The 26,196-nt window shown below is 35.2% G+C and overlaps 1 protein-coding gene across 8 annotated transcripts in view; it reads left to right on the forward strand.

The window, feature by feature from the left end:
- rap1gap2a (RAP1 GTPase activating protein 2a) overlaps positions 1 to 26,196 on the forward strand; it is a 107,860-nt gene that overhangs the window by 66,991 nt on the left and 14,673 nt on the right. For 3 of the 8 annotated variants that reach the window (XM_048159734.1, XM_048159738.1, XM_048159732.1), the window contains 7 exons: positions 6,629 to 6,713; positions 20,071 to 20,106; positions 21,998 to 22,030; positions 22,529 to 22,561; positions 23,659 to 23,880; positions 24,321 to 24,424; positions 24,553 to 24,631. In XM_048159734.1, coding sequence (XP_048015691.1) covers positions 6,629 to 6,713; positions 20,071 to 20,106; positions 21,998 to 22,030; positions 22,529 to 22,561; positions 23,659 to 23,880; positions 24,321 to 24,424; positions 24,553 to 24,631 — 592 coding nt within the window. Of the gene's footprint in view, positions 1 to 6,628; positions 6,714 to 10,641; positions 11,083 to 17,533; positions 18,299 to 20,070; positions 20,107 to 21,997; positions 22,031 to 22,528; positions 22,562 to 23,658; positions 23,881 to 24,320; positions 24,425 to 24,552; positions 24,632 to 26,196 lie in introns of those variants that run through there. The other 5 variants (XM_048159739.1, XM_048159733.1, XM_048159737.1 and 2 more) reach the window with 4 other exon arrangements.

Consider the following 26,196-nt stretch of genomic DNA (forward strand, 5'->3'; position numbering starts at 1 on the left):
AAAACATCTTGGTTAGGTGTTTGTACTTATATTCAATTAATTAACCGCATACAAACATTGTTTTGTAGATAATTCCAGTCTTAAAGGGATAGTTCACCCCAAAAAAGAAAATTCTGTCACCATTTACTCATGGTCAAGTTGTTCCAAAACTGTATGAATTTCTTTGTTCTGCTGAACACAAAGGAAGATATTTGGAAGAATGTCAGTAACCAAACAGATTTCGTCCCCCATTGACTACCATAGTATTTATTTTTCCAAAGAAATCCATACATGTTTGAAACTACTTGAGTAAGTAAGTGATGACAAAAAATTATGGTATTTTTGGGTGAACTATCCTTTTAAATGTATACTGTATCTATTTTTGTTTTTGTAAACTGTATATTTAAGAACACTAATGACTGAAAATCTCCCACTGATGTATAATGATTGAACACTGTGCATTTAGTGGTCTTTTTGGTACTGGTCCTGTCCCCTCATGCAAAGTGAGAGTGATGTATGCAGTGATGCAGTTACATCAGCAATGAGAGTCATTAGATAGTCAAAAGTGCTGATCACACTCCCTTTAGCAAGACACATTACACTGTGCCTCTTAAGCTACACCAGTACATCAGACTGCATGTGAAAGTGGCACATATGTATTTCAGGAACTATATTAACATGTTACAACATTGACACTGCACAAAAAAGACTTCTGACTAAGGATGTGCCTGATGCCTAAATCCGAATTCGGAAAGGCACGGAAAATGAATAACACATTCTGTGGAGCCCTAAAGGGACATGGATAGGCTTCCTGCTGTAGTCGGTTACAGTGCAGTACATCAGATTTCACTTATCATGTAAAGATAGTAAGGAGAGATGACTGACAGGACGATGTCAGAGGATTTGGTGTGCAACAGATTCTGAGCATGATTGACAAATATCTAATCTTGTAAAATGTGTGGTCAGTACCACTGCTCCCTATACACAGAGTATGCGCAATCGCGAATTGGAAAGTGAACGTAATAAGCGAACCTGCATCCAAAAGCAATTTCAAAACCCTGCATATTGATAGCTGCTCCTTGATGCTCGCAAATGATATAGAATATAATTACTAGGGCTGCCCTCGACTAAAGATTTTTCTGGTCCACTAGTAGTCACCATTAGTTGACTAATCGCACGTTTCTGCCCCCTAATAGTCGACTAACCGTTAGTTTGACAAGAAGAGGCTTAGTCGGCCAAAATTTTATTTGCTGCTTAATCACAGGGGAAAAAAATCCACATGAAGTGGCGAAGTCACGCAGTCTGAGGGACGGATCATTAACAGCTGGTCTATGTGATAATTACAGTAGGCAACATCGGACAGGACATCCAAACACTCGCCTAACATTCATTGATCTCAAATATGGCTTATCATCTGAAACATGTTAGTAGCAACTTTACATGGCCTCTCGCTTTAACGTTAACCTAGAAAAATGTGCGCTATTCAAGTGTTTGTGCGGAGTGTGAAAGCTGAATAGTAGCGCACTTACTGCATGACAGCTAACAAGGAGGCGCCGGTGCGATCACTTGCACTTAAAATACTCTGTCATTTTTGGTCATACAGATAAGAGTAATACATCTTTTGAATCTGGGAAGAGTCTACTTTTATTTATGTGTACTCACAATGACAACAAAATGTTGTGCTTTTGTAAAATAATGAAAGCAAACGGGGTGCGCTTTCTGCCATCTCTCTCTGAACTTGAGCGTGCCGGAAAAAAAGAACCGAAGCTCCATGTAAACTTGCCTCACATGCAGACCGGGAAAATGTATCTATAGAAAGCGAAATGTCTAATATAATTAACTATTGTGAGACAATACAAAAGCATTGAAATATATTTTTTCTTCTCATGTTATATATTTTTCGATCACCTTGTCTCTTTAGGGGGGATATGCGTCATTTCCTTTCTGAACATAGTATTCGGCTTCGGGCACATCCCTATTTCTGACCAATGTATATACCATTTGGGGTCTGTACAATTTTTTTTTTATGTTTTTGAAACAAGCCTCTTTATGCTCACCAATGCTGTATTTATTTGATCAAAAATACAGTAAAAAACAGTAATATTGTGAAAATAATATTACAATTTAAAATAACTGTTTTCTATTTTTATATATTTTAAAATTCATCATTTTTTCCTGTGATGCAAAGTTGAATTTTCAGCATACTCCAGTCTTTAGTATCACATGATCCTTCAGAAATCATTCTGATATGATGATATGGTGCTCAAGAAACATTTCTTATTATTATCAATGTTGCAAACATTTAATTTTTTTTTTTTTTTGAGGATTTCTAGTTATGTTATCCCATTGCTTATTTTTTTATAAAAACTCAACACACTTGTCTTTAATGGTTTCAGTATTTGGTTTCTAAATGTGTGTTGAACTTCGGCTTCTTAGTTCACCACACAGAACACATAGTGCGGTTGGTCGGTACAAACCATTTTTATCCTTGTTGCAAGTAAACTTGTATGCCTACGCAACCCATGTTGGCATCTGCCTAAATGATGGAACTGTGTCGGAATACACTATACTTGGATGGTCCTACAAACTTTGACCTCGGCCTCTGCTGTTGTCCATCTGTTTGTCCTCTTGACTTTAGATCCATAGTAGCAGCTGGCATTGTTCTGATGACCCAGCTGGGGAAAAGGTGCGGTGCAGTATAGACATGAATTTGGGACACGACTGGTCGTTTTCAACAAGAGTCCTTGTGTTCTGGAGCATGTCCCCTCAAGCAGCTGCAGTCATGGGTAGATGGAATAGATGTTTACTCAATGTTTCCCGTTAACAATGGAGAGACTGGCAGCCAGACACACACTCACATTTGGTTTTTGAATCTAAGTGAACGGTTTCTGTGTGCTGGATGTATTTTGCATCAACAAAGTACATTAACATTGACTGTGTCCCTCCACTTAATGTGATATTTTAATAATGTCCAGGTCACCTACCCATGCCGAAACCTTCTGGGCAGTGAAAGAGCAAATTTGCTTTGTCACTGCATTAGACTACTGGATGTTTCATTCATAATTTCGATCACTAGTAAAAATATTTTTTACATTCTGATTTAATAATTTTGGCTAGTCTTTACAATTAGGTTAAAGGTGCCCAAGAATGCTTTTTCACAAGATGTAATATAAGTCTAATGTGTCTCCTGAATGTGTCTGTGAAGTTTCAGCTCAAAATACCCCATAGATTTTTTTTTAATAAATTTTTTTAACTGCCTATTTTGGGGCATCAACTATACACTGATTTTGGCAGCGCGCCGCCCCTTTAATTCGCCTGCTCCCTGCCACACGAGCTCTCGACTATATTACAGTGCATTTACAAAGTTCACACAGCTAATATAACCCTCAAATGGATCTTTACAAGATGCTGTATGCATGCTTTGAATTATGTGAGTAAAGTGTTTATTTTGATGTTTACGTTTGATTCTGTATGAGTTTGAGGCTATGCTCTGTGGCTAACGGCTAATGCTACACTGTTGGAGAGATTTATAAAGAATGAAGTTGTGTTTATGAATTATACAGACTGCACATGTTTAAAAATGAAAATAGCGACGGCTCTTGTCTCCGTGAATACAGTAAGAAACAATGGTAACTTTAACCACATTTAACAGTACATTAGCAACATGCTAATGAAACATTTACAAGACAATTTACAAATATCACTAAAAATATCATGCTGTCATGGATCATGTCAGTTATTATTGCTCCATCTGCCACTTTTCGCTGTTGTTCTTGCTTGCTTACCTTGTCTGTGCACAGATCCAGATGTTAATACTGCCTTTCCTTGTCTAATGCCTTGAACATGGGCTGGCATATATGCAAATATTGGGGTCATACATATTAATGATCCCGACTGTTACGTAACAGTCGGTGTTATGTTGAGATCCGCGTGTTTTCCGGAAGTCTTTTAAACAGATGAGATTTATATAAGAAGGAGGAAACAATGGGGTTTGAAACTCAATGTATGTCTTTTCCATGTACTGAACTCTTGTTATTTAACTATGCCGATGTCAATTCAAATTTTGATTCTAGGGCACCTTTAAAAAAAATTTTTTTTACATTAGTTAACTGCATTATTTATCAAGAAATAACAAAGAAAAATACTTCTAAAACATTTATTAATTTTAGTTAATGTTATTTTCAATATTTACTAATAAATTATTAAAAATAAAAGTTTTTTAAATACCAAATTTTAGGATTTTAAATACCAAATATTTGATGTGTAGACATTTGGACTAAATCTAGTTCCGCAGTCAAAACCTCTACAACTACATATCACTTTTGTGGTTATTGTGCTATTATGATATAAATACTAAATTTTATGTATTAATCTTGTTTATTTTATTGGTTTCATTCTCTCAGATTGAAATGACTCTCCTACCATTTTCATTGAAACCTTCACAGTCTCATATATGTGACATTTTCATGTGTTCAGTGTTTTTGGAGTTTAATGACCCTCAGAGGTGTGATGTAAGGGAAGATTTTAATGGACCCTCACTTGAGACCGTCTGCAAGGAGCTGCATTTTTCGACCAGAGCTTGTCTGACTGACTAATTTTAACCTCTTCCAAGCAGTCCCTCTGTCATTTGTCTTCGGCTGAAAGAACTGCTTTTAAAGTGCGATCATGTTCCTGCTTGGGAGACTTATGCCTTTCCGTACGCCTTGTCTCCCCTCCTTATCCCACCTCTCTCTACTTCTTTTTTGACCTACAGCAGTTTGTCTGCAGGGCTGACTGCTCTCAGTTGTTCTTGTTATGTCTCTGTGCAGATACCAAGGCAAACAGAAGAATTGATGTTATAGGGTTTTTCTATCTTGCAGTCTTTCACCTTAGTCTCTAGAGGCAAAACCATGTTCTGTTTAGTAGACTTTTACAAAGGGTACGGCACTGACCCTCTGCCCTCTGTTTTCTGTGTTTCTCTGTGTGTGTGTGTGTTTGAGTTTTTGTATACATATACGTCTGAGGGCCAGTCTTTTGTTTTAGTGAAAAACTAAGAAAAATCTTGGTCTTTTTGCTAAACAAGTGTGTTGATCTGCCCAGCTACTCTGTGTGGGGGTCAGAATTGCCTGTAATGATAAAAGCAAATTTAACCCAAAAGGGTTAGTAGAACATCTTTTCAAAAGATGTAATATAAGTCTAAGGTGTCCCCTGAATGTGTCTGTGAAGTTTCAGCTCAAAATACCCCATAGATTTTTTTAAATTAATTTTCTTAACTGCCTATTTTGGGGCATCATTAACTATGCACCGATTCAGGCTGCGGCCCCTTTAAATCTTGTGCTCCCTCCCCCCTCCCGAGCTCTCTACTATAATACAGTGCATAAACAAAGTTCACACAGCTAATATAACCCTCAAATGGATATTTACAAGATGTTCATCATGCAGCATGTCTAATCGCGGAAGTATAGTATTTATTTGGATGTTTACATTTGATTCTGAATGAGTTTGAGGCTGTGCTCTGTGGCTAACGGCTAATGCTACACTGTTGGAGAGATTTACAAAGAATGAAGTTGTGTTTATGAATTATACAGACTGCAAGTGTTTAAAAATGAAAATAGCGATGGCTCTTGTCTCCGCGAATACAGTAATAAACAATGGTAACTTTAACCCCATTTAACAGTACATTAGCAACATGCTAACGAAACATTTATAAAGACAATTTACAAATATCACTAAAAATATCATGTAATCATGGATCATGTCAGTTATTATTGCTCCATCTGCCATTTTTCGCTATTGTCCTTGCTTGCTTACCTAGTCTGATGATTCAGCTGTGCACAGATCCAGACGTTAATACTGGCTGCCCTTGTGTAATGCTTGAACATGAGCTGGCATATGCAAATATTGGGGTCATACATATTAATGAGCCCGACCGTTACGTAACAGTCGGAGTTATGTTGAGATTCGCCTGTTTTTCGGAGGTCTTTTAAATAAATGAGATTTATATAAGAAGGAGGAAGCAATGAGAGTTTGAAACTCAACGTATGTCTTTTCCATGTACTGAACTCTTGTTATTCAACTATGCCAAGGTAAATTCAATTTTTGATTCTAGGGCACCTTTAATATTAAATAATTCATTAAAACATAAATGGATCACAATTGTGTCCAATCTGATCAATTTATTTGAACATCCATATATAATAATGATAGTAATAGTAACTTAAATTATTACTTAAATAATAATAATAGTAATAATATTGTTATTGTTTTCAATTTAGATTTTTTTCCTCATAATGGTATCACCCAGACATTTCTGACTTTACATTTCCCAAAAAATATCAAAATTATTTTTTAAAAAACATACTCATCATAGAAGAAGTCAAGTCTTTGTATGGGTGAACAGCATTTAAATATATTGGCAAAAAAAAAAAGGTACATTTTTATTAATTTTATATTATATAGTATGTTTATTAAGAAATCTCAAAATGTAGATTTATTTATTTATTTGGGGGAAAGTTTAAAGGGTTAGTTCACCCAAAAATGTCCTTAAAAATATCCTTTGCAATCTGTGTTTGAGAATCAGTATTCTGTGCAAAACTACTGCATTTCAAGATAGTCTTCTTCATAGTGTGCTGACCATTCGGCAAGCTAACTGCGTGTGTTGTTTTTGCAGGAAACAAGAGCTGCTGACCATCTCCAGTGTGCCTCTGGGAGAATGTCCACCCTCACCTCCCCGCACTGCACCACCCACCATGAAGGTGAGTGCTGTGGTCCCACATTTACACACAAGCGTCGCTCTAATAGCTGCTGTTAGCTGAAATTTAGTGCATTCATCTCTCAGACACACCTTTATACTAAATTAACCTCTATTAGCGTTATATCCTGAGAAAGTGAGAATGCCCTTTGTAGCATGCTATAAAATGACCCTCGTTTCACTACAGAAATGTCAGTATGCTCTTACATAATGTCTCTAACCGACTTAGACGTGCACATTAACCTGCGGTGCTGTCTGTGAAGGTACACGCAGTTGTGTTTGAGGTAAAGCTTTTCATTCAAGGTTACCTCTAAATGTAATTCTGATTCATTTGGACTGAGAAATCCATTTTCTTCAGAGCATTAAGGTCCCATTGAGTTTGCACAGTATCGCTATCTCAAGAGGGCCTGGAAAGATTTTCTGTCTTGTTTAAAAGTGGTACAGAGTTCAGAGATGGATTGCGTGGCGTGAGCGGAGCACAGTCGGTGTCACCTTGAAATGAGACGCAATTGCTGAAAAATAAGAAGAGGAGGGAGAGAGGTTGGTGTTTATGTGGGAAGGGAGGGTGAGAGGCCGAGGTGTCAGGAGTGACATTAAGATGACAAGACATGAAGTCGAACTCAGAGGTCATGATCCTGTTAGCCAGTGCTTTAATTATGAAGATAATTTCTCATTCAGACTGATTAAATGTCTGAAGCACACAGCACTAGTTGAACATTATACTTGAAATGTATTAAGGTCTCCATCAGGTGTTTCATTATCACCTGCTGTTGGAGGATCAGAGGACCAACCTGCTTTTAAAATGAACTTCAATCGCTTTGTCTCTCTTGTGAGCATCTTGTAAATTCTGTCATCATTTACTCAACCTAATGTCATTCCAAAACCTGTACAACTTTCTTTTTTCTGTAGAACATAAAAGAAGATATTTTGAAGAATGTCTGGGTTTTATTCGTTGTTTTTTTGACCAATACTTTAAAAGTCAATAGGGGCTTTCACACCGAATAGTTTTAGGAACTCAGTTATAGGAACTAGCCTCTAGGATAGTTCCCCGAGAACTAATTTCTCCCCCGGGCCATGTTCCTGGTTGCATTCACACTGGGAATAGGAACTGTGAAGCGGCCGACAGCGGCGTCTTTAAGCGGGGCATTTACAAAAGCTAAAAACCAGTGGATGGAAGACGGCCGTGATCTGAGCTGAGTGTTTGTTGTGTTTCGTAGGTTTTGTGATAACGGAGATGGAATGTTTTCCATGTTCGTGAAGTAAATGTTTACATGGCTTTTTAAAAATGCCTAATGGTGCCGATGTTTGACATGCGTTTGACCAATCAACATACACTCACGTCACTGATAGTTCCTATAGTGCTAGTTTAGACCCTACTCTGAAGTAAGGAGCTCAAGTGAAGTTCCTAAACTTAATTTAGGGAGGAGCAAGCCCATCTAATCTTCCAATCAACAGCCAGAGTATATAAGCAGCTGCTTACCTCTCTTCAGTCTCAGCTGTTCCAGCATCCCTCCACCTCCCCAAACTCCACCTTCATCTCAGGTACCTTGCCCTATGTAATCATATCCTATATTTATTCACTGGGGGGTGTATCAGAGCTCAAGTTGAAGCTGCTTCATTGAGCCCCTCCTCAGTGGACAGCAAGCCAAATTAGCTAACCTAATACCCTAAAGATTATATGGGCAAATTAACTCGCTTAAAAGGAGTTCCTAGAACTAAAATCGTTCTTAGTTCCTGCAGTGTGAACACGCCAAAATCCGGGTTCTTTAGTCAATAGTTCTAGAAACTGTGAAAAGGTTTCTCCAGTGCGAAAGCTCCTAATGGGGTCCAATGTTGTTTTGACATGTTTGATAAAAGAAGATATTTTGAAGAATATAACTGGTTTTTGTGTGTGTGTGTTGTTTTTTCTTTTTTTACCTATACAATGAAAGTCAATGGGGTCCAATGTTGTTTTGACATGTCACTGTTTTTTTTTTGTTTTTTTGTTTTTTGTCTTTTTTGTTTTGTTTTGTTTTGTTTTTTACCTGTACTTTGAAAGTCAGTGCGGTCAAATGTTGTTTTGACATGTCACTGTTTTTGAATGTCACTGTTTTTTTTTTTTTTTTTTTTTTTGTTTTTTTGTTTTGTTTTGTTTTGTTTTTTACCTGTACTTTGAAAGTCAGTGCGGTCAAATGTTGTTTTGACACCATTGACTTTCATTGTATGGACAAAATGGTTGAAATGTTCTTCAAACGTTCTTCAATCTTCTTTTGTGTTCCAGAGAGGAAAATAAGTCATAAAACTTTGGAATGACATGAAGGTATTTCACTACTGTTTAAAGGTTTGGGGTCAGTAAAAACATTTTTTTTTAAAGAAAATAAGGCTTTTATTCTGTAATGATGCATTAAATTGATCAAAAGTGATAGTGAAAACATTTATAATTTTACAAATGCTATATATTTCTGTTCATCAGAACATCCTGAATGAAATATCTCATGGTTTTTACAAAAAAAAAAAAAAAAAAAAAAAAAATAAGCAGCACAAATATTAAGAAATGAACGTGATTTCTGAAGGATCATGTGACACTGAAGACTGGAGTAATGATGCTGAAAATTCAGCTTTGCCATGACAGGAATAAATGAAATTTTAAAATATAGTACAGTCCAAAAGTTTGGAACCACTAAGATTTTTAATGTTTTTAAAAGAAGTTTCGTCTGCTCACCAAGGCTACATTTATTTAATTAAAAATACAGTAAAAAACAGTAATATTGTGAAATATTATTACAATTTAAAATAACTGTGTACTATTTAAATATATTTGACAAAGTAATTTATTCCTGTGATGCAAAGCTGAATTTTCAGCATCGTTACTCCAGTCTTCAGTGTCACATGATCCTTCAGAAATCATTCTAATATGCTGATTTGCTGCTCAATAAACATTTATGATTATTTTCAATGTTGAAAACAGTTGTGTACTTTTTTTTTCAGGATTCCTTGATGAATAGAAAGTTCAAAAGAACAGCATTTATCTGAAATACAAAGCTTCTGTAGCATTATACACTACCGTTCAAAAGTTTGGGGTCAGTAAGAATTTTTATTTTTATTTTTTTGAAAAGAAATTAAAGAAATGAATACTTTTATTCAGTAAGGATGCATTAAATCAATCAAAAGTGGCAGTAAAGACATTTATAATGTTACAAAAGATTAGATTTCAGATAAACACTGTTCTTTTGAACTTTCTATTCATCAAATAATCCTGAAAAAAAATATTGTACACAAATATTTTGTACAATTGTACACATTAAATGTTTATTGAGCAGCAGATCAGCATATTAGAATGATTTCTGAAGGATCATGTGACACTGAAGACTGGAGTAATGATGCTGAAAATTCAGCTTTGCCATCACAGGAATAAATTACTTTGTGAAATATATTCAAATAGAAAACAGTTATTTTAAATTGTAATAATATTTCACAATATTACTGTTTTTACTGTATTTTTAATTAAATAAATGTAGCCTTGGTGAGCAGACGAAACTTCTTTTAAAAACATTACAAATCTTAGTGGTTCCAAACTTTTGGACTGTACTATATATTAAAATAGAAAACGTTAATTCTAAATTGAAATAATATTTTTTACAATATTTCTGTTTTCATTACCAAAGTCTAGCTTTAGTTTGCATTGCACTAATCCTAAAGTATATTTGTCATTTAAAAACTCACATAGCCTGTTTTTTTCCAGTTCTAACCTTGTCCTTAGACTACTGAGTCACTTTACACATTGCAGGGAAATGTTTGCAGAACACACGTTAACACAACACAATGTACTGTACCTCATTTAGGTTTAGCTATCCTTGTAGGGACATTTGGCCACAGTGTAGCCAGAACCTGACATACAAACACACACACACCCACCCACTCAAAACACTCCCACAATGTGTAAAGACTCCATTAACACCTGTGTTTGGTTGTAAACACAATACAGTTAGTAAGGACATATTAATCTGTATGTGTGCGTGTCTTTTTAAGATATATAATTATGTTTTGTACACAGTTAGTGGCCACTCCCAATGTAAACCCAGAGTCTAAAGAAGAAAAGAGGAAAGGGAGGACAGCGAGTGTGTGGATGTGATAAGCTCTCTTGAACTGTGGCTCAGCTGTTTGTCATATACAAAGCAGAACTACAAAGGCCAAAAGACGCAGAGAGAATGAGAGAACTTAATAACTCTTAAGTACAGACACACTGGTAGGACCAGTTTGAGGGTGCGGACTTGGCCGTCCTCTTCCTGTTTTGTGCTACTGAAAGTGTTTGCAAAGAGGAACACAGCTAATCAGAGGAGAGAGGTATGATCGCCTGTATAACACACTGTGACGGGGGAAGCAGAATGTGAGAGGTATTAGACTGGATGTTTGTTTATTATGGGATGGGGGTGTTGATGAAGCTTGTATTTGACCTCCTGCACCGCTATTTGTAATTTGTTATCTGTACCTATAACTGCTTGGTCAAAAAATATCTTGTCACATTCATGTAAACAATAGCATTAGCATTTATATTTTAAAAGGTAATATTTTACAGTATGGTTCAATTTGTTAAAATTTGCTAATGTATTTGGTATCATCAACTAACAATGAACAGCATTTTTTTTCTTTTACAGCACTTATTAATCTGAGGCATGTTAAAGGAATATTACGGATTTAAGTTACTTATTTGACAGCATTTGTTGCATCATATTGATTACCACAAAAAAAAAATCTGACTTGTCCTGCAAAAATCATGGTTGCAGTGAAGCGCTGTTAATGAAAATTAATGTGGCCAATAAATGGAGGATTTATCAAATGTTAACTTATACAACCTAAAATGTTAACATATATATATTATTCATATAACATATATATTTATTATTCAGACACTAGAAATATTTTTTTTACTAGTGGGTGCAGGACACTATAGTTCATTTATGGAAGTGAGGATAGCAAAATTAAAGTAAACTGTGACATATTATATCCAAAAATTCTTCATACAGTTTACTGGACTACCAGTAAAATTGATAAAAAATTTGAGACCAAAAATTATTCAGACACTTTGACCTGACCATGTTTTGCTTAAGTGTTTTCTGACATAATTAAAAATATATTTTTTCTGACACAGTTTAACTCTGAGATCTTGTCATATTTTATTAACATTTTTTTTAAACTATAGTGAATAAACTGTAATAATGAATGAAATGTTCAAGGTGTCTGAATACATTTTGGTTTGACTGTATATCAGCGGCGTGCAGTGATGTTGTGAAATGAGGAAGCAAATTCCTCACAATTTTATTTGTTTTTATTTTTTATAAATCAAATATAAATTCAATGTCCCAGTTTCCTGGTTAAACATTACATAATAAAAAAATAAAGAAAGCCAATACAAATTTATTTTGTATTTTTACATTAACTATGTAATTAATGTTCTATTTATTAAAACCAAGTATATTTTTTTTTACATTTTAACATTTATTCCAAAATAATAACTAAAGTCAGTAACAATTTAACATATTTAAATAATAACAATTTAACCAATATAATATATCACAGATACGAAGATCTAACTTTAATTTCACCAAGCTGATTGCTCACTAAAAACACCCCAAAGTTATCATGTTTTCAGGTCATTTAAAGTTTAATTTTGATGTAACAAAGTGGTGATACAGTATCTAAGTGGGTGAGTTGTTTACTCACTTTTTAATTAGTCTTCCCATTAACGCCATAATGTTGTTCATTCAGAATGATCTGTGAAAACGGAACAGGCACAAAAACAAAATGCGGGAATTATCGCACAAACCAATCATATCCAATCATAGTGATGATTCTCACATGACTTTCCCTCATTCATTCTCAGTTACCCCCCACCAAATCCACTGCATGCTTTGGGGGGTCTTTCAAAAGTCAATATACACTGATCAGGCATAACATTCTGACCACTGACAGGTGAAGTGAATAACACTGATTATCTCTTCATCATGGCACCTGTTAGTGGGTGGGATATATTAGGCAGCAAATGAACATTTTGTCCTCAAAGTTGATGTGTTAGAAGCAGGAAAAATGGGCAAGTGTAACAATTTGAGCGAGTTTGACAAGGGCCAAATTGTGATGGCTAGACGACTGGGTCAGAGCTTCTCCAAAACTGCAGCTCTTGTGGGGTGTTCCCAGTCTGCAGTGGTCAGTATCTATCAAAAGTGGTCTATGGAAGGAACAGTGGTGAACCGGCGACAGGGTCATGGGCGGCCTAGGCTCATTGATGTCCGATCCAACAGACGAGCTATAGCTCAAATTGCTCAAGAAGTTAATGCTGGTTCTGATAGAAAGGTGTCAGAATACACAGTGCATCGCAGTTTGTTGTGTATGAGGCTGCATAGCTGCAGACCAGTCAGGGTGCCCATGCTGACCTCTGTCCACCGCCGAAAGCACCAACAGTGGGCATGTGAGCATCAGAACTGGACCACAGAGCAATGGTAGAAGGTGGCCTGGTCTGATGAAGCATTTTTTCTTTTACATCACGTGGATGGCCGGGTGCGTGTGCATCGCTTACCTGGGGAACACATGGCACCAGGATGCACTATGGGAAGAAGACAAGTCAGCGGAGGCAGTGTGATGCTTTGGGCAATGTTCTTCTGGGAAACCTTGCCTGTGGCCTCTTTCAGCAGGATAATGCACCCTGCCACAAAGCAAAAATGGTTCAGGAATGGTTTGAGGAGCACAACAATGAGTTTGAGGTGTTGACTTGGCCTCCAAATTCCCCAGATCTCAGTCCAATCAAGCATCTGTGGGATGTGCTGAACAAACAAGTCCGATCCATGGAGGCTCCACCTCGCAACTTACAGGACTCAAAGGATCTGCTGCTAACATCTTGGTGTCAGATACCACAGCACACCTTCAGGGGTCTAGCGGAGTCCATGTCTCGACGGGTCAGGGCTGTTTTGGCAGCAAAAGGGAGACCAACGCAATATTAGGAAGGTGGTCATAATGTTATGCATGATCTGTATGTATGCATGTATATGTGTATATATACACGACCAGTCAAAAATTTGGAAACATTACTATTTTTAATGTTTTTGAACGAAGTCTCTTATGCTCATTAAGGATGCATTTATTTCATAAATACAGAAAAAACAATAATATTGTGAAATATTATTACAATTTAAAATTATGGTTTTCTATTTTAATATACTTTAAAAATATAATTTATTCCTGAATTTTCAGCATCATTACTCCAGTCTTCAGTGTCACATGATCCTTCAGAAATCATTGTAATATGCTGATTTATTATCAATGTTGGAAACAGTTGTGCTGCTTTTTCAGGATTCTTTGATGAATAAAAAGTTAAAACATATTAGCATTTATTTAAAATAGAAATCTTTTTTAACAATATACACTACCGTTCAAAAGTTTGGGGTCAGTATTTTTTATTTTTTTTTGAAAAATTAATACTTTTATTCAGCACGGATGTGTTAAATTGATAAAAAGTGATAGTAAAGATTTATATTGTTAGAAAAGATTTATATTTTGAATAAATGCTGTTCTTTTTAACCTTTTATTCATCAATGAATCCTGAAAAAAGTATCACAGGTTCCAAAAAATATTAAGCAGCACAACTGTTTCCAACATTAATAATAACTGATTATCAAATCAGCATATTAGAATGATTTCTGAAGGATCATGTGACACTGAAGACTGGAGTAATGATGCTGAAAATTCAGCTTTGCATCACAGAAATAAATTATATTTTAAAGTATATTAAAATAGAAAACCATGATTTTAAATTGTAATAATATTTCACAATATTATTGTTTTTTCTGTATTTATTATGAAATAAATGCAGGTTTGATGAGCATAAGAGACTTTGTTCAAAAACATTAAAAATAGTAATGTTTCCAAACTTTTGAATGTATATGTATGTATATGCATATATATGTATATACTGTATGTGTGTGTATACCGTACATATATATATATATAAAAATGAGCAATATCACACGAGTAGCCGTGCGATATGGCTGTATATCAGCACGCTGTGATTCGTCCGTAGGCACGAGGCCGCAGGTAATCACAGCGTGCTGATATACAGCCATATCGCACGGCTACGAGTGTGATATTGCGTTTATACAACAGTTCGACGGCACGAGTGTGTAAATAAATAAGAACAACAACGGAGTGTCTTTAAAACCCTCTTTTGTGCAGCACTACTTCCTTCCGCCACGGATTCAAATCTCAATTTGACAGTTGAACCAAGCCTCCGTTACTAACTCTAAAACGTCACTTTAGAACTAGTAACGAAGGAACGTTGAGTCGCTTCATTGAAACACATTGAATTTTGTACAGTATTAGAGAGAGAGAGAGAGAGAGAGAGAGAGAGAGTAGGCTATTACCTGTGTCTGGTATATTGCATTACATTCATTCTTCAAGTCGATGTCTATAATATTATATCCTTTATACAAGTCCGTTTGAATGTCCGCTGAGGAAAGCGATCTTTGCATTTGTCCTTTTCCGTAACATCCATTACACCACAGCGCTAAAACAACTTCCTTTTGCAAAAGTTCCTTTCAATTTAAAAGTCTCTTGTGCTTCACTGACTCATTCTCCTGTAAAGTGTTGCCGCCATCTAATGGCGTATTAATGTAATGTTCACTCAATCCATATTACTTAATGGACATATTTATATAAAATCATATTTATTAACAATAATATTTAGAACAACAAATAAGCACAACTGTACAGTTCAGTCAAACATAAAGCACTAGTAAAAAATTAGGTCACCATTTACGCTTGTATGTGGGTTTTACAAATATTTAACGAATGAAAAGGATTGTGACAAAACCTCCTAACTCCATTGGATCCTCAAACTGTCAATCAAACCTCACTAATCTGCCTCACCTCCTGAATAAAGTGCGCACGCAGTTTGGACATCTCCTCTGTGCAATGCAAAGGTAAATAAAGATCTGATGTTTGAAAAAAAAATTGTAAAGCGTTTTCTTTACTCAAAAAAAACCATATGTTTATAAAGTTTAATGTTTTACGTATTACGTAGCGGAGAGGAGTCTGATATGTCCCGTCTAATTGTAACCAATGTGCTATATAATAATGTAACGTAACGTTTAGTCTATGGTTTATTATTATCAAATTTAATATAGCACAATTCGACTTGCTCTGGAACAAATAATACATTAATAAGACCAAAGATTGCCCGTTCTATGTACTCAAATTGAATTATGTCTCATGTTTAACCACTATAAGAGCCAGCGGCAAATCCCCGAGGCACTGGCCGAGATGAAGCTGTTCTCGGCGGTTACAGAAGCACTGAACGGCCGCTGACGCACTCGAGCTCGCATCTCCGAAAACGTCAAAACAAATTGTAAAATAGGCGCTGTTATTAAATATGAGTCACATATTTCAGGTCTAAACAACTACATTCTCGCCTAAAAAACTATTAAAACTACAGTTCGTGGTACAAGAAGTAGTATTTGTAAAAATTACGGTTGATTTGATCGGCCACCATGACGGTCACTTCAAGCGGAGTGATACAAACGGTGAAAAGGCAGTAGGAGTGCTGTTATCACTGAAATATCGCATGGCTATCAGCCAATCAGATTCGAGAACCAGACAGAACTGTTGTATATATATATATATATATATATATATATATATATATATATATATATATATACAGTACAGTCCAAAAGTTTGGAACCACTAAGATTTTTAATGTTTTTAAAAGAAGTTTCGTCTGCTCACCAAGGCTACATTTATTTAATTAAAAATACAGTAAAACAGTAATATTGTGAAATATTATTACAATTTAAAATAACTGTTTTCTATTTGAATATATTTCACAAAGTAATTTATTCCTGTGATGCAAAGCTGAATTTTCAGCATCGTTACTCCAGTCTTCAGTGTCACATGATCCTTCAGAAATCATTCTAATATGCTGATCTGCTGCTCAAGAAACATTTAATGTGTACAATTGTACAAAATATTTGTGTACAATATTTTTTTTCAGGATTATTTGATGAATAGAAAGTTCAAAAGAACAGTGTTTATCTGAAATCTAATCTTTTGTAACATTATAAATATCTTTACTGCCACTTTTGATTGATTTAATGCATCCTTGCTGAATAAAAGTATTCATTTCTTTAATTTCTTTTCAAAAAAATAAAAATACAAATTCTTACTGACCCCAAACTTTTGAACGGTAGTGTATAATGCTACAGAAGCTTTGTATTTCAGATAAATGCTGTTCTTTTGAACTTTCTATTCATCAAGGAATCCTGAAAAAAAAGTACACAACTGTTTTCAACATTGAAAATAATCATAAATGTTTATTGAGCAGCAAATCAGCATATTAGAATGATTTCTGAAGGATCATGTGACACTGAAGACTGGAGTAACGATGCTGAAAATTCAGCTTTGCATCACAGGAATAAATTACTTTGTCAAATATATTTAAATAGTACACAGTTATTTTAAATTGTAATAATATTTCACAATATTACTGTTTTTTACTGTATTTTTAATTAAATAAATGTAGCCTTGATGAGCAGACGAAACTTCTTTTAAAAACATTAAAAATCTTAGTGGTTCCAAACTTTTGGACTGTACTGTATATATATATATATATATATATATATATATATATATATATATATATATATATATATATATATATATATATATATATATATATACACACACACACACACACACACATACACACATATCATGGTGAAATGTTAACTCATACACCCTGAAATGTTAAAAATGTATTCATACATGTAGAAATTAAATTTAATTTAGATGCTGTAAATGCTGTAAAAGATGTATTACCTCACTGTAAAGTGTTACCAAACACATTGAGTTATTATAAACCAGGTTTAAAAGTATTTTATCAACTATCAAGTTTTTATGTGTGCTGGAGAATACTTTTGTCCTTCAGTTCATTGTAATTTGGGCGAAGCTTCAAAGATCCAGGATAGGGTGTTAATCTTGGCTGAGACAACAGTGGAACTAACAGGTTATAGAGGCAGATAAGCTTTATATCCTTACTATGACACCACAGACAAAGACTCTGTGCATTTTTATCATGCAGCTCTGATGTTTTTATATTTGATTTGATCTGCTCACCCAAACAGCTTTAGGCATTGGACTGCTGACTCATGTGAGTTTTGTTTGGTTGTAGAGCAAAAAATCTCAATATTCAATATATAATCAAAAAGGTCAATAGGTCTTTGCATTACAAAACTTTCAAACTCTTTTTCGTCTTCCTTCTTTGACCATGCGTTCCACCCTAGAATTGAATTGCCCTAATGTGTTCTATTGATGTTATGGTCCCAGTTCCTCAAGGTTATTTGGACAAATATGTCTCAGCTGGGCTGAACTTTGTTGACTTTGTGAAGCCGAGTTGCCCTTGGATCCATGGCAGGTTAAACATTAACCGATCTACATTTGCTCTGTCCCACCCACCTACATCTGTTACTCTCCGTCCGGAATATTCTTAAACCAAATGGATTTATTTTGAACAATAATCAGATGCTTTGTGGTGGTCTGCCTCTTAACTAACAGGGGAGCTCTGTCGAGGTAAGAGATTTTGGGTTCGCTTGAACTATTATGTAAGTTAGAGTTGAAAAATAGTTGAGGTTGTTTTATTATAAGCCCTTCAGGTCTAGACTAAAAATTATGCTTTAAATCTCTGTTGCGTTTCTAATATTTAAGCCCTAATGCTTGCACAGCCCATTAATTAAATGAGGCTGTAAAGGTTCAGTAAGTTTGATTTGGATTGAGGATGTATTATGGTTTAAGTCTGTATGGAGGAAGAGGCATTAAATGTCATTCAGCATGCATTGAGCATATCTCAACCCATATCACATTACTGTATTTATGATATAGCACTACAAATGTGCAGTGGATTGCAGACATGTCTGTAGTTGTGGATTGCAGACATGTCTGTAGTTGTTGATTTGATCTTAGATATGATCAGGTTTGTTGCCTCAAGGATGTGTGAGTTGGGTGTGTATGACTGAGAGCCCAGTATACATAGGAACTCTTTTAGTATGATTTAAAAAGCATCCCAGGATGCACCTCATGTTGATCGAGAGAATGAGCAGAGCTGTCCAGAAATTATTTTGTGACCACTAAATGTTATTTTTAAAATGTAAAATGTAATGTTTTTTTGTTGTTGTTTATAAAATACAAAAGTTATTTTGTGCTTATTTAGTATTTTAAAGTTTTTTTGCACAAAAAAACAGTTCTATATCAGCTATAGGTTGAGTTTATTTAATCTTATATTTAATTGATAATGCTCATTTCACCTAATTTACAAGTAGATTATCTTTGCCATCATGTAATGATGACTTAACTTAATCTTTAAAAAACACTAATAATTTAATAACAATGTTAAATATAATATTTCAAATCTCAAAATATCCACATTTTCATATTTTAAATGTATAATGTTTTGATGCTCACATTAATCAATCTAAAATTATTGATATTGGTTTTTAGTGTTTTATTGATTTATGAGTCAAGAAATGAAATATATACAGTTCAGTCATGAAACTCTAGATGGCGCTGGCTGATGGGTCCTCAACGCAAGCTGATGATAATTACAGCATTAACTACTTGGTACAAGTTGATCCATTTTACTTCTGCAGCCACTGAGCTTGTTGCTCACACATTTAAATTGCTGGTTGGTTACAGTCACTAAAGCAGTTCCTTTAAAACCCTCCACCTTCCCCAGCTCCACCTGTATAGATCTGCTATGGGTTATTGACATGCTATTTGTGCAGCAGCACTATGTCTTACTCGCAGCAGCGTATCGGTGTATGTATTGGCAGTAGCAAGTTCCTGTACTTGCTCTGCAACAGCAGCAATAATCTACAACAACAGCAATAATCTACAGTAGCAGCAATTCAGCAGCAGCATAGCAGATCTATTCCACCAAGACCAAATACATTAACATTGTCACATCCACAATGCTAAAAATATCCAAAGTTGTCATGATTTAACTGACCTTTATCTTTTATCATCCATAACATGAAAATAATTATCGGAATCTATTGGACAGATTTTTAAAAATGGTGCATCCCAAGATTTGATGTCTTTACTCCAATTATAAAATATGGAAATAATAATAATAAAAAATAAGTGGTATCAAAACTTAAGCTGTTCTTACGAATATTTCTTTCCTGATTCTACAATTTCCTTCCAGATCATAACAAAAACTTGAAAGTAAAAAATGAATAAATTAATAAAAATAACAAAACTGGTTTGATGTAGATACTGTATCACCATAAAACTATGTAGATTTAGACATTCAAATATTGACATTTCAATTTATGTTTCTTTTCCAGTCGGCGGAGTTCTTCGACATGCTGGAAAGGATGCAGGTAAGACTCCTTCCATCATTCAGATGATCTTATAAGTGCATGTCGTCCTTTGGAATAAGATTCCTGTAATAACAGTATTCCTCTCGTAAATTTGTACTTAAGCTGAAGAGCATTTTACTGTATAATAATGTAATAATAACAGCATGTTTTTGCCCCTGAGTGCTGGCTAAGTGTTCTCTCTCCGGTGGACCACCAATCCTCAGTTACTCTGAATGAATAATTACACATTTCAGCTCATTTGAAAACGCATTGATTTGGCCAGCACTTTTCTCTGTGGTCAGTCTTTGGATGGGGTTTTTTGTAGGAGCCCCACAGGGTGAGAGAATGGGAACAGGACACCCTGACCAGTTATATAACAGCAGCATGATTGTGTTGACATTATGTGTATGTATGTGAGAGTGTATAGATGATGGGCAGCAGGTAGCTAAAGATCAGCTGATCAATATGCTGCGGCGGAAGCGTGGTATCTCAGTCGGGTGTTATTAAAGCCCTCGGTCTTCTTGTACAGATCTCTGTATGAGTGACAGATCGATGGTATGTCTGAAGGGCTGATGTCCCTGTCCAATGGATCACATACACTTGTGATATTCTTAATCAAATAAGAAGGTGTGTCTTATGGCTTGTTCACAGAGAATGTGTATTTGGCAGTGGAATGGGGAAAAAACGCAAGGTCTCGAGACAAGTTTTTTAAGGTCCTCTACCCTGATTTTAATTTGAGCGCTGCATTTTATTTTATTTTATTTTTTGCATTTTTAGATGCGGCAAGACGTGAGCTCATCGGTCATACACGTCCATCTAGCGCGTGTTTACAAATAAAAACAATGGAAAAGTAGTGCATTGGAATGGAAAATGTGTTCTGTGTGAACAACCCCTTAGTCAGCTCCATACTTCTCATGTTCAGAGCCCAGGGAATTGGAAGAGATTTTGTTTATAATGACATTCCTGATCTATATGAAAGGGAAGCAATGCCACAAACTTTTGAGAATTGAACAGGAATAAAAGATGAAGAAAAAAAAAAGAAAAAAAAAGAAATATATATATATATATATATATATATATATATATATATATATATATATATATATATATATATACACAATGAACTGGATTATTCACTGGAAACAGAAAGTAACTATTTAAAATTTGATCTTTAAATTCTTCCACCCGGGAACAATACAAGTCAACACCATTATAACTAAAAGTTTGCTTAGAAGTATCTCCTACTAAAGCATGGTGGTGTAGACTCTGGTAAACGTATCCATAACAAACTGATGGGAGTGGCCTTGGACGGCAACATATAGTGCATTATGGGTTTTCCCCAGCGCATTATTGAAGTTTTCCTACTGTATTTGGCAAAAGGGCAGCAGCCTTTTTTCTGTTTTCTCTAGTCAGGTAATTGCATAATTGCATAACAGCTAAAATGAAGATTGTCAAGTGATGTGTTATGCAGTCACATTTGAAAAATATTAGCTACCTTTAATGTGTCACCTCGTAATCATCAAGATAACTGTGTCATTGATGTCCCAATGTTCAGATTCGCAACAAAAAGGAACTAATAAGCATAATGAGATACAGATTTAGTCTCATCACAGCTAAGAGCCAAACAAGAGATTCTGCCTTTATTTGTCTCTAAGGCAACTTTTTTTCCCTATAGATTATCAGGAAACAGTTTACCATGATAACCACAATTTTTGACCAAATAACTTAATATTAGCCACCATAGTGATTAAAAAAAAGAAAGAAAAAAAAAGAAAAAATGAGGGGAAAAAGGACATTGACTATAAACATAGCTGCTATATTTGTGAAGCTTATTTGACAACCAGGGTTAAATGATTTAGTATGTCATGCATTCTTCCTCTTCCACTCTCTTCTGCTTACCTGGACACGGCAGATTCCCAAAACTGAGGAGACTAAGAGATACAAGGTTGGGCTGGTAATCTGAATGTGTTTGTGATTTTTTTTTTTTTTTTTTGTGTCTGTAAGTGCATGTGTATGAGTGGGAAAGTTGTGTATGTATAATATCTTCTTCTTCAGAGTCTTTTCTTCTCTATAAATATTCTGATATACATCAGCCACAGTCTGGAGTTTTATAACATCAATCAACCTCAATCATGAAGCATTTTTGTAGATTTAGTGATGTAAAGGTCAGTGTTGACGGTCTTCAGACGTTACCAGAGAGTCCAAATGCAGCCTTATAAACCTTTATATCTCATATATGATTATAGGAATGCAAGCAGAGAATAATCACATGCCTTTTTTGTTGCAGCTGCCATTATTTCGTTTTTTATCAGTCATATTGTGTTGTAGATATTATTCCTCTATCCTGCTCTCGGGATGCTTTCATTGCGATAAACAGACTGTGATTTGTGCAGTTGGCTCTAGGGCCTTATCCTAAGATCAAATTTCTTTTTCTCTCCTACAGGATGACTACATCCCATACCCCCGGATTGAGGATGTGAGTACACACACACACACACACACACACACACACACACTCTCTCTCTCTCTCTTCTAAACCTTCAGCAGTTACGTACTATATATTATTATGTTCTTGTATTATCAAATTAGCACAAGAGAGTTTTCATTATGCTCAAGTGTTTTAGGACTGAAAGGAACAGATTGTGTTAATTTATTATACAGCTCTCTGGAATACTTGATTCTGATTGGTCTATCACCGTGTTCTGCATTTAGATATGTTTGCAAAATGATTGCAAAATGATAAGCTGTTGCCCCTGACAACACATCTCATATACTCTGCTACACTGAAAAAAAATGGTAACCTAAAAAGATATAATCTAAATGAAAATATAATATAATTTAATACTGCTTAATCAACATAAATACATTAATTTATTCCAATAAAGTTATAAGTTATAGTTTTTTGTTTAAATCAGGTAGAAATGGCTCTTTAAGTTAACAATTGCTGACCAGAGTTATGGTATATTTATTTTTCCATAGTTTTCATAGGTAGCCATGATAATAACATTAATTAATAACTTTCATTAATAACATTGCTATTAAACATTTAAAATTACACATTTAAATTGATCAGTGACAGTAAAGACATTTGTTACAAAATGTTTCTATTAAAAATTGCTGTTCAAAGAAGTCTGAAAATAACGATTTCCACAAAAATATTAAGCAGCACAACTTTTTTCAGCAGAAGAAATTTTTCTTGAGCCTCAAATCAGCCTATCAGAATAATTTCTGAAGGATCATGTGATACTGAAGACTGGAGTAATGATTTACCAAAACTTTGCCATCAGGAATATATTACAATTTAAATGATAACAAAACAGAAAATATTTTAAATTGCAATAAAATGTGGTTACACTAACTCTCAGAGTATTAGACTTTAGTAGACTGTTAGGTTAGGGTTAGGTGTTAGGGTAGAATAAGTTGATATGTAGTTAATTTTAGTCAGTAGAATGTCTGTTCAAAATAAAGTATTACCTAAAATTTCACAATATGACTGTTTTTACTGTATTGTTAATATAACCGAAATCAATATGACTTTGCTGACCCTTATTTTTCTTCATATTGGCCGTCTAGGTCCTGGAGAAGGGTGGTCCCTACCCTCAGGTCATTTTACCTCAGTTTGGTGGATACTGGATTGAGGATCCCGAGGCTCCAGTTGGGACGCCCACGTCCTCAGACAGCAGCTTCTGTGAGGAGGATGATGATGGTCTGAGTCCTGGTGGAGGAGGAGGCTTCGGCTACAGGCTGGAGTGTAACAGCACCTCACGCGCTTACCGCAAACACTTTCTGGGCAAGGTCAGGATTCATTATTTCTGACAGTATGTTTATTTTTTTATACTATTAGTCCACAGGGTCAAAGGTACCCTTAGATGAAGAAACACCCATGTACGCATTATTTTACAATGGTTTATTCTTACCACGGCTACAAAATTCCAATATATGCCCTTTCAGCTGAAAGCAAGTGTCCTCTCTGATGTAATATTTCATGTGCCCGTAGCTTATTCACTCACAGTTTTTCATAACACTGGACATGAGGTGTGATGGCACCTCTCTGAACAAACATTTTGTGCTCTACAATTTGATATCAGTTCTGTGTCACTAAACGAGACCGTGTCAGTTTTATTGAGCCACACATGAGTGCTATAAATGCAAAATCAGTCTATTGTAAAATGAACCTCTCCATATTGAAATTTGTGAGGAAGGAACCTGTGAAATGACGTCTTTCTCGTTCTCAGGAGCACATGAACTATTACTGCACAGCCAGTAGTATGGGACACCTCATAATGTCTCTCAAATATGAAGAGGCAGACGGACAGGAGTCACTCCGCATCATGCTCAGGTGCCACATGTCCACCATAAATCAAACACACTCCAACACGTATCGAAACTCTGGTCTAGTCATTGCTGCATAGGCCTGTATTGTTATAGTAAATAGCTGAGCATTTATTCTTGTGTGTCGTTTTCTAGGTCAAAAACAAAGACCCTTCATGAGCGAATCCCACTTGAAGGTCTTCTCCAGCTTCCAAGCGTACCACAGATAGCCAAGGTGTGTATTGGCAAGACGTGCAGTATAACAAACAAATTAACACTGTCTTTTAGATTGTTGCTTTGCATTCATAACAGCTTTGCAGATTTATGGCATGCTCTAAATAATTTTATGAGGAGCCACCTGGAATGCTTTGAAGAAGCTTCTATGTATCCTGAATATTCGTTGGCTGTTTTTCCTTCATTATCTGGCCATTTAAAAATAAAAATAAATGAATAAATCTATATTTAATAAAAAGGCACACATTATATTTTAATACAAAACTCATTTTGAACTCAAGTCTTTAGCATCATGAGAAACATGAAAAAAGTTTAAATTGTAATAATATTTCACAATATTCCTTTTTTTTTTTTTTTTTTTTTACTGTATTTTTGATCGAATAATTGCACTTCTTTCAACTTTTTTACTGACCCCAAAATTTGAACAGTAGAACATTTTTCTTTGTTAATATATTTTAAAATGTAATTTATGTCTGTTATGGCAAAGCCTAATTCAGCAGCCATTACTCCAGTCTTCAGTGTCACATGATCCTTCAGAACTTGATGCTAAAGAAACATTTCTTATTATTATTATCAATGTTGAAAACAGTTGTGCTGCTTTATATTTCTTTGTTGTTGTTAAAACCCTTTTTTTCAGGATTTTTTGATGAATAGAAAGTTGAAAAGAACAACAAAATTACATTTTTTTGTAACAATGTAACAGACATTACTCTCACTTTTGATCAATTTAATGCATCTTTGCAGAATAAAAGTATTAAAGGTGCTAAAGAGGATGTTTTGTTTTATACATTTTTGCAATATTACTTGAAATTGTCTTTACTAACTGCTAAAAAACTATTTATTAGGTGCACTGAAAGGAATAATATTAGTATACTGTATATCATCTGTGCACGAGGTAGGGCCTTAAAAACATCAGCCAATCGTTTACGCAATCATCGCGTGAACGATTGGCCCTCTGGCTTGTCAATCACTGCCGTGACGTTCCTTGTGAGAGACGAGCGCGGATGCGCGCTCCAGTAACTTTCCACACTCCACAGGCGCCGCATGCAATGTTTTTGTCAGGAGACAGGAATAACAACTGCAGATTATGAGTTACCTGCGGTGAGTCCGACATAATGAATCCACTAACACGACACAGCGAATGCCGGTGGTAAACACTCGTGTTCCAATACTTGTGCACGAGTTTTGGGAGGCGTTCCCTCGAAATGAGCTGTGAAGGAGGGGGGCTGTTCTTACGCATGCGCTCATTTCAAAAACTCACTAACAAGTCTTTGGTTTCTCAGTCGACGAAAAGATCCTCTTTAGCACCTTTAATGTCTTAATGAAAATGTAGTGACCCCAAACTTTTGAATGGTAGTTTATATATTTTAATTCTTTAATCCAACTAATCAAAAAAGATAGAGTTATTGTTCTAGTCCAACTGTAATCGAACTTTTAAAGTGCATGAGGACACAAATTCTCAAAAAAGTCTCTCACAAAGTCTCTCAAGACTTTAAATACTTAGCAGACCTCTCAATCCACTCAAAAGATGCAAGATGCTCACATCAGATGTGTCCTGTGTGTTTC

The sequence above is a fragment of the Megalobrama amblycephala genome, linkage group LG16 (assembly GCF_018812025.1).
Source record: "Megalobrama amblycephala isolate DHTTF-2021 linkage group LG16, ASM1881202v1, whole genome shotgun sequence".
Classification (NCBI taxonomy): Eukaryota; Metazoa; Chordata; class Actinopteri; order Cypriniformes; family Xenocyprididae; genus Megalobrama; species Megalobrama amblycephala.